Below are 10000 nucleotides of genomic sequence, written 5' to 3'. Positions count from 1 at the left end.
TCCTCATCATGTCTACCTTTGAACTCCTCCTTGATCTTGGCCACCAGCTAGGCCTTGATGAAACAAGCAGAGTGGTTTGTGTCTTACTCTACCATGCCCTAGTCAAAGTAATCCATGGGTTGAAGTTATAGAAATTCTTCAGCAACCACTTCTGACTCCTTCCGTGCATATGGCAAGGAGCCGATTCCTGCTGCCACACACATGGCCTTCCACATCAACCCTGCTCAGCCAAGGTTTGACTGTTTCACATAGCTGCCTTAACCCCTAGTTGCTGGGTTACTGTCTATACATGCCATGGCATGACTGGACTTGGTTCTTGGGTGGGATGTGCATACATGCCAATCCCATACGCTGGGGGCATGTATGGTCATGTCATTGCCATCACCCTGACCTTCAGCTGAATTTTTCATGATGGTACATTCCCACATTTTTTCTGACATGATGGTCATGTCATCTGGATCCAATGGATTAAGAAAGAAAACTCAGATATTCAACTGAGACGGTAAAAGAAAGCTGGTTAGACTTCAGCATGTATTACCTATTGTTTCAAATACTGTTGAAAAGTGAGAAAATTATAAGTTTATATTTAAATGATAACTCTTTGACTACCCCACCCCTGCACCAATTTATTTCAGTGCAACTGACAGGACAAAAACAGTCACAATGTGTGAATGTTAAGTTACATCTTAACCATGCACCTACCCCGACTACATACATGCTTTTTCAAGAAAATTTTGAGTTCCCAATAATACTGCTTGTGACTTTGCATAGATAATTGTTTTTTTGTCCATTCATAAAGATGATTATTATTTTGTCTGTGTATATCAGTATCTCCTGACTCTTTATCCTTTAGCTTCCCTCTGGTCTGATCATATTTGTTTTCTTCTCTCCTTTTCCTGCATTGCTTCCAGCCTCCAACTAGGCCCTCACTCTTTCTTTCTCCAGTGTCCCAGAACATTTCCCTCATATCTGTCCCTACTGTACCTCTTCTTTCTTTTCTGACTAATACTAGTTGAAATCTCAGAAGAATTGCATTATTTATTCAGTTTCAAACTTTTGTATTTTACTTTCTAAATGGGGGAAACAATTGAATGGCAATACTGATGTATGTCAAAACACTGCATATGATTCAATTAACATGTACAATAGTATGTTATTTCCATATAAGTGACACAGGTGACAATTTCAGAATGGTTTTAGCCCATTACTACATTAACCTCTGCAATCTGGATGATGTGACCATCACATCATGAAAAAATTTGCTTGAGGGACAGGTGACAGGAAAATAGTCTATTATCATCTGGGTAACGGAAATCAAATAACAAATATAAATAACTAAAAAGCGTTTGCAGAAGAAAAATAAACTACAATTGCATATGGGAAGCATGGAGTCTTGTTTCTGCATACGAGTATTTGTGACCCTGGCCAACCCGTCAAAAGGGCCACTCAGTAAGCATAAAGACTGTATTTTGGGCCACGTGTGGGGAGTAAAGCCTCCGGATCCAAGGAGTTAAAATCATTGGGGCTTGTTGACAAAAGGGCAAGACTCATTGCCCTTAATAGAGGTATAAAATCTTTATTACTGGTCATGATACGCCTGGAGTATATTGGGGAGAGAAACAGTCCATCCCTCAGGGTTTCCTAGAGGGATAAGGGCTTGACAACTAAAAGGGAATGTCATACCCATGGCTCCCCAAGACTGTTCTTGACTGGCACAAAGTCAACTTTTCATCCTTTCATCATGACTCTCACACTTTAGAAAGTGCATCATAGAAGAGGTTAGAGATGAGAATGAAAGAGGAAAGGGAAGAAGAGAAGACCATGCAAAAGTAGAATGATATGCTCAGGCTCCTATTCCTGCATGCTACAACCAGTGGTATGGGGTGTTACAGAAAAGTGAATCAAAGAAAAAAAAAAAAGGCAAATAAGTGTTACTTATTGTTGTTATTCCACAGAGTTTCAAAGTATCTAGAGAGATAATATGGAGTCTGCTCAGTGAAAAGTATATTACCATCTTGATACAGCACTACAAATGACAAAAATAGACCTTGAAAAATGGGGAGGGGGGGACGCAAATGCAGATTAACACATGATAACGTTGCAAAGGGGAAGCAAGTAATTTTAATACCACACTAGTGTTTGTGTAGGTTAGACCTATAAGCCACACACCCTGGAGACTTATCCCTCAAATAAGCCTCATGCCCAGATTTTGGTCCACATGTGAGGTCCTGGGTATCTGGATCTAACAGGTTCATATCAGCATTTGTGATTTTGTGATTTTAAGACCTAGAGTGTCGTATGGCAAGCAGACTGTGTTCTCACATAAAATTTGGTATAGAGCATAGGAGGTGTATGTTTAGAAGTGCTGCTGGCTGTACACAGTCTCAACAATCACATAGCCCCTTATGTGATGCACATTTTTTGCTACATATTGGCAGTTTACTTGAGTCTACTGCCCCCACAGAATGTTGTATCAAATGAATTTAACCCACTTGCGATGGGTGTCACACATATGTGACACCCAGAAAAATAAACATTGCTGCCCGTCCCACCAGTGCAATGCTAGATTGGGGCATGTGCTCCGATTTTGTAGCCTGTGGCGGATGCGCGCACGCCAGTTTCCGGACTGGCCCGCGTACCAATTTTGATACCATCCAGAAACCATGATTATCAGCTTCCAAATAGACCATCGCTAGAGGGTTAAGAAATATAACAAGAAAACATTTCTATGGGTTTATTTAGGAATACAGTAGTTTTATGTTTTTTTTTATGTTGCATCCAAATGTATGCAAGATCTATGTTTTTTCTATGTTTTAGAAATTCGTCTTTCATGGATCAACAAACAGGCATTTATCAAGATTTGCACATCGTGCCATCATACTAAAATTTGTAATATTTCAAAGAAAGAACATGAAAGTGATTGTAAAACTTTTGTTTATTCCAGATTAGTAGAAGGGCATTTACAAGATTTCAACACATTAGCATCATATCTACAAAAGTTCAGTGATGAGCAGTTTTTGGAAGCAGTGTCTGACTTTCATGTACTAATATTTATTGCTACAATGGACATGTTACCACTCAGAGTAAGTTCTATATATGTTTATTACACTCATGTCAAACCAAATCTGTACTTTTTAAAATTTTATTGTTGTGTATGATACTTTTATTTGTTATTTACCATCTCTCTAAATGCTTTCAGGAATATATAGGCCCATTACTAGAAGCAGTGAAAAAGCGTGATCGAGCACAAGCATTGGAATGGAAACAGTCTGAACATTGGGCAACTGTGGAACAGTTGGTGATGGCATCAGGTGGTGGAGCAGCAGTGCTAGGGGCTGGTGGAGAAGCTGCAGCTGCAGGTTCTAGTGCTCAGTCATCATCTTCCTCTACCTCTTGGACTTGCCAACACTGCACATTTATCAATCAAACAGCTAGTGAAAACTGTGAGATGTGTCACTTACCACGGTGAATTGACATTCAGTAACATAGTTGCGTCTAAATTGATACTGATATTCAGTGTCATTGTTTAGCTGAAAACAAATTTCTGATTGATTTCTTTATGGTGAAAGAAGCTCACATTAATATCAGCTTCCATACAAGCTGAACATTGCCAGCTGGAATTGTTACTTACATTTTCATGAAAATTGCTTGGATGTTGCCAAGCATTGTAGTAAGTCCTCAGTGGAGGATACTTAAATTTTTACAAAAACTTGGTTGTAAATTGTTTAAGCCCTCTTCAGTGTAAAATGTTCAGCTCAGTTTAATGTTCTCACACAAGAACGAGGTATAACTTACATTTTTAAAAGCTTGACACATAAATATGAAAGATAAGAAGATTGAGAGAGAGAGAGGGGGGGGGGGTTGGAAACAAGTAAAGATGCATGCAAATGTACATCATGGATGACTAAGCTATACACAAAGCATCTGTCCCTACTTTCAATAATAGTGATTTTTATCCTTTTTATACTTTTTTCATGAAGCGTAATGTTAAAAAGAAGTTTGTGAGTTTCAATAGTGTGTAACTACTGATTGAAATAAAGATGAATGTATAGCATTTCTGTATTGTGTTAACTAGTATAAGAGAGCTGTACAGACAAGTTTCTCAACCTCTTAAAATCCGCTGGACTGGCATTTGACTGTTCAGTACCCTTGGTTATATTAGTGATGTGTGTAAGTTATTTGTATCATAATTAAGGGATATTTTGCAATTTGAAATTAGAGGTGAATATTTTTTATTACATCTTATTCTTTTCAAAGTGGTACACATGTGGACATAAACATTTGGAAGCCTTTATCCTCTTCTCTATTACCATTATTTTCAGGTACATTAATATTTATATAACAAAGAAAAAAGAGTCCCACTGTGCTAAGGCTTTATAGGAGAGCAGTGCAAAGTAATATGAAAATCAGATTGTGAAGTTAAATTGTTTAACTAGTTATTTTTTAACTTTAACATGTTAAAATTTTAATGGAATGAAGTAGCTAAATCTTGTGTGATTTTTTTTTTTTTTTTTCATATTGTTTTGTTTGTTTTTTGTATTTAATTTCTTTTTTTGTGTGTCATTTTATATGTCAGAACATTTACATATAACCCGGTTATTATTGTCGATTAACACATTCACCAAAATAGATACTTTTTTGTGTGTTATACAGTTTTAGAATTTTTACTTGTTTCTGTTTTTTTTTTTTTTTTTTTTTTTTTTTCCAGTAGATCTCCCAGTTACTAGCATTTTTCTTTTTGCTCATTCACAGCATTGAGTCTTTGGATAATTCAGCCACAGATCATTTGCAAGGCCATCCACAATTTTGTACCCAAAAGTATTTGATTGGATAAAAGGGAACCTTTATTACAATCATTGGAAAAGTGTAGGATTTTGGACAGTATCTAAAAATTTTGGTAGTTGAGGTACTAAAAGATCAGGACACATTTCTTTATTTTACCTCATTGCAGAATGCATTATATGAGGATGACCATACTGTGTTGGCACCTGTTTTGGAAAAAAAAAAAATAATAAAAAAAATATATATATAATAAAAAAAATACCAGCTGAAAAACAGTGGAGTGACACTCTTTATGTGAGCCTTTGCTGATGCTACTTTTTGCACCTGCTGTTGCTAGCTTGTACAGGACCCATTGTGGTTAGGTAGCTTATTAATAAAATTATTTCAAGTTTGACCTATTTGTTAACCTAATGTGTGCGGGCTTTTTCGGCATCCACTTGGGCCGCCAAAACGGGGTTTATCTGTATGAACTGGGCGACTGCGCTGGGATATTTCTCTTGTGCTCACCTCAGCGACTCGCATCCCAGCCGCTCGCCGAAATTTGACAGGCATGATTGCTCTGACATCAATTTTTGAAATTTGTGTTTTTACATTTTCAAATACTAACTGTTGCCAACATTTTGACTTTACCAAAGTAATATCCAATTGAAGTAATATTGAATACTCCATATTAGCTGATCATTGTGTTTTTTTGACCATGAATAGAAGAATCAATATTGTAGGGGACATAAAATTAGTAATTTTTCATTATTTTCAATTTCTTAAAATGAACTTTACGAGTGATATTATTCCTTATGTAGTGAATGCCACATACATGAAGAAATCAACATGTAACGTAAACCTAAGTTCGTAAAATGAGGTTTATTTGCACTAGGAAGTACCTTTCTGTGGTAATTTCGAAACCTTCATAAACCTACAACTACCTTACAGTTTGAAAATGGAAAAAAAAATCTATGCCCACATCAATTAAATAAATATATTATTTAATTAAATTTAATTAAACATTAATTAAATATATTGATTAAATTAAATATACATCGATTAACACCCTGAGGCAAAGTTCATACACGCACACACACACACACACATATCACACACACGCACATGCACACACGCACGCACGCATGCACACACACAGATGGGGAAGAGAGAGAGAGATATTTAAAGAAAGAGAAAGCGAAAGATGAGAGAGAATAGCGAAAAATGTTTTTAAAAAATTTACGATATAACATCTATGCCACATCTCTTGTTTTTGCGGGTTTTCAACCTTTATCCTCAATTCGTTCCCATGTAATTGATTCCACCCGCAAACTGAGTCCAGACAGCCATGGCTTCATAGTATATGTCACCCGTGAACAAGGTTAAATCCTCTATATCAATTTAATTACTTTTTATCTTGTGTTAAAGAATATGAAAAAGATTCCCAGTCTAACAATGAGTATATAAAATTGTAGGTAATTGTCTTTATTCTATTCACTTTCTCATTTGTCTGAAAGAGACGGGGCATATTGTATAATATATAGTATTTTAAGTAACCTCAGCTCAGTGAACTTTTACTGGTAAGGTAATTGTAAATGCAAACACCAAAAAGCAAACTACAATTTATTAAGAATATAAAATTGATTATTACAATTATAATGCCGATAGAAAAAAATGCTAAAATTTTTATTACAATTCTTTTTATTACCAAGTCACTTAATCTGTTTAATAGTTTTATATCTATATGAAAATTAAATTCTTACAAGTTTTTTTTCTCTTACTGCCATCAGTAATGCACATGTACATTCCTCTATGATTATCAGTAGAAGTAGAACCATTAGTTAACATGAACCTTGATTCTTTACATTTTACACATAATTACCACCAGTAGACAAAACATCAATTACAACCTATTCCTGTTTTCAACAAATTTGTGAAGTATCAATTTCATAGTCACGGATTGTATAATTGCAGCACATGCAAGTAGATATGGAAAAGCAAATATAATTTACTGGTACTCGGATAAAAAAAAAATAATAATAAAAAATAAAATAAATAAATAAATAATGATTTAAAAATACATAAAGGAAAAAAAGCTCAGTTTTATCAACCATTCATTAACATGAAGAAAGAAGCACTGAAATATAAATGTGAATAAGCTGGTAAATTTGCTATACTCATATGTCATACAAGAGAAAAATTAAAAGCACTGGAAACCTTATTAACTCTGCATTCTATGTTTTAGACTGTAGCACACATGATATTTCAGGAAAATATGCTACTCCTTAATTACCATACTCATGATCAAGCAAGCGAATAGCTTTTTAGCTGGTTGATTGCACAAGCATTTGTCTTAACCATTTAGCAATCTGGCTCAGTTCACCATAGCAAGAATGGCTGTTAACTGTGTTGAATGGTCTGGCAACGTAGTTTTTAAAAAAATTAAGCTACACAGCTAGCAATGTAGTTTTTAAGAAAATTAAGCTACACAGCAAATTGCAAGTTTATAGCACACTGGGAAGGATTATGCAATCAGATTGCCAGAACTTTGTGTATTTCATTTCTTACAATAAAATCATACCCATTCAGGAATTGTACAAATTTATTTATTGGATTTTTTCTTGTGTGTTAATATCTAAAACCATAGCAGCATATTCAAAATCTAGCAATAGGATGAGGCTTGGGGGCAAAGCCCCTGGTAAGGAAGTTTTCCTTTTTTTTTTTTTTTTTTTTTTGGGGGGGGGGGGTCACATATTTAGCATTTAGATTATAGATTTTTTTAAATTTTAGAGTATTTTTTAAAATATTCATCTGAAATTCATCTGTAATGTAACATTTCCTCACCTTTGTGTAACATATACATAACATGTACATATTATACCACAATTTATATAATAATTATATCAATCACTTCAGGCATGAATATTTATCTGTAATACTTTTTGCTTACCATCTCATTATGTGTGACCAGTCTTGTGGTACTCTGATTATGAGTATGATTACTACAATCAGTTTGTTAAACAACTTCACTTTGTGAGAACTATGCCTAGAAATTTATGTTAATGGAGATTTCAAATTGCAAGCCACAGTTACTGGTCTCATAATGTCTTCAGTACAACATAAGCAACAGATATTAGCTAGAATATAACAAAAGTATGTTCCAGTACCTGACATGAACTAATCTGAACAAACTCTAGTGACATATAGTGGAAATAACGATATAAAACTAAACACCAAGTATGAGTTGCCATATTAACATTTCTGCTACTGTCAAATAACACATGATTAAGAAAAAATGGATTCATCTACATGTATTACAGTTAGAGTCCTGATTCCTTATGGGGGTAACAAAGGCTGAAGTGCAGATTTGTCGAACTACTGAAAAGCAAAGTGTGGCCCTCACAACTATATTAGGTAAAATGTTTGAGACTGAGAGACGCATATATTTATGTACCGTCACATCAGGAATGGCCATTAATTAATGACTGTATCCCTCTTCTGAATAATGTATTTACCCTTTAGTTTGCTTTAGCACTTAAGCTTTTATAACTGAATGGAAAAGTGAATACAAAGCAGTTTGTTATCTCACATAAAGGATCATAAAGGCACACACTGGCATGCTTGATAAGGTATACAAGGTATATAAGCATATATTACTTACATGTATGTGTTCATGTATATGTTATTTTCTTATATGCCAATGTATGTGTGCAGACATGTACACACATAAGTACACACATGCATGTAGTGTGTATGTGTATACATACATGTTGTATGAAAGTATACTGGTACTGTGACTTCTATTTAGTGTATATTTGATATACTCTGGATGAATAGATGTCATACATTGATTTTTTTATACTTGTAAAAAATTAAAACAAATTTTTAAAATACAAATATATGAACTTTTTTTTATATTTTGAAAACCTTGAAACTGTCAATTTACTCATTTTTCTGAAAGAAACAATACTTTTTCTTGTGCTTCATCACTTGGAGGCAATTTTACACCAAATGGAAATTCCATAATCAGAGACTGACACTTTTCAGGTAACAAATAGTACTTTCAAACAAATTAAACAATATTCAAATTGGACTAATATTGTAGCCTGTGGTCCTGCCCCTAGGCCTACTGGTATTTTTACTTAAAAGTTTTGCTTTTGGGCATTATCCCCCACCCCCCTGTGAGGTAATTACAATAACACAATAAAATTGCAATTTTATTCTCTATATCATGAAAAATAAATTGTGCTTATCTTTTTAGAAGTGTTTAGCCAAATGACTATTCAAGTTTTGTGGTATGGTCCCCTTAATTAACCAGATGTAACCATAAACAAAGATTTCACATTGATAGCAACCTGTTCATACTAGCAGTGTTTGCAGAAGTTCATGCACTTTTTTTTTTTTTTAACAGACATCTCTAAAAGCACTAACTCACCAGGAAAGCAATTACATGGTTTACCTGATATGACCTATTTGCCTTACCTCTTGAATTTTCCTGAAGATTTTTTCTACTTCTTTTACTACTATTACTATTGTTTATAATTATTAACCTTATGATAATGATAATAATAACAGTAATTCCTATTAAATACCTATCCTAAAAATCAAGGAAAGGTCAACATGTGAAATCAGTCAATCCTGGTAACTGCCACCTTGCTTCCAGAACCATTGTGTATGAACAGAATTAATCATAATTATAATGGATAGTGTATGAACCCTGTTGCTGTATCTTATGGTCTTGTTTTATCTAACCAGAAAGTTTTGAAGATGTAAACTTTTAAATTATACTTTCTTGCCTATGAGCAAGATAAAAAATCAGAGTAAATACTAATTACATATATATCACTACAATCATTACAAATCATAACATGCAATATTTGTTAAAAGCCAGAAATCCCTACATGCTTACATGTCCATACAACTTTTAGCACTTGAATTAAAGTTGTGGTTATACTTAAGAGCCTCTACTGCTAACAAATGATTATAAAAAGAAAAAAAAAAAAAAAAAAAAAAAATACCGCCAAAAATCACACAACTGGCACAGAGGCAGTCTCCTCCTGGGACTGTTCAACCTGCCCTTCTTCGTTCTGCAGGAGCGGCCTCTCATCATTCTTAAAGGACACGTCAACCTTGATCCTTGATAACAAGATCTTAACCTGAAAAAAAAAAAAAAAAAAAAAAAAAAAAAAAAAAAAAAAAAAAAATAGAGAAAAAAATAGAGTAAAGAAGTGTGTGTGTG

General features: G+C 34.2%; 2 protein-coding genes across 3 annotated transcripts in view; one reads left to right on the top strand and one right to left on the bottom strand.

The window, feature by feature from the left end:
* Positions 1-5173, top strand: part of Npl4 (nuclear protein localization 4) — a gene marked incomplete at its 5' end in the record, with an annotated part of 6440 nt that extends 1267 nt beyond the window's left edge. Inside the window, 2 exon segments of the mRNA XM_027383511.2 lie at positions 2945-3083; positions 3200-5173. Coding sequence (XP_027239312.1) covers positions 2945-3083; positions 3200-3469 — 409 coding nt within the window.
* Positions 5174-6370: 1197 nt separating this feature from the next.
* Positions 6371-10000, bottom strand: part of LOC113815932 (uncharacterized) — a 66211-nt gene continuing 62581 nt past the window's right edge. For both annotated transcript variants that reach the window (XM_070128396.1, XM_070128398.1), the window contains exon 11: positions 6371-9917. In XM_070128396.1, the coding sequence (XP_069984497.1) occupies positions 9789-9917 (129 nt within the window). In that variant the 3' untranslated portion in view covers positions 6371-9788. The remainder of the gene's footprint in view (positions 9918-10000) is intronic.

Source organism: Penaeus vannamei, chromosome 12, assembly GCF_042767895.1.
Source record: "Penaeus vannamei isolate JL-2024 chromosome 12, ASM4276789v1, whole genome shotgun sequence".
NCBI classification, from domain to species: domain Eukaryota; kingdom Metazoa; phylum Arthropoda; class Malacostraca; order Decapoda; family Penaeidae; genus Penaeus; species Penaeus vannamei.
The sequence above is the reverse complement of the archived record's forward strand: the minus strand, read 5'-3'. Positions and strand labels throughout refer to the sequence as shown.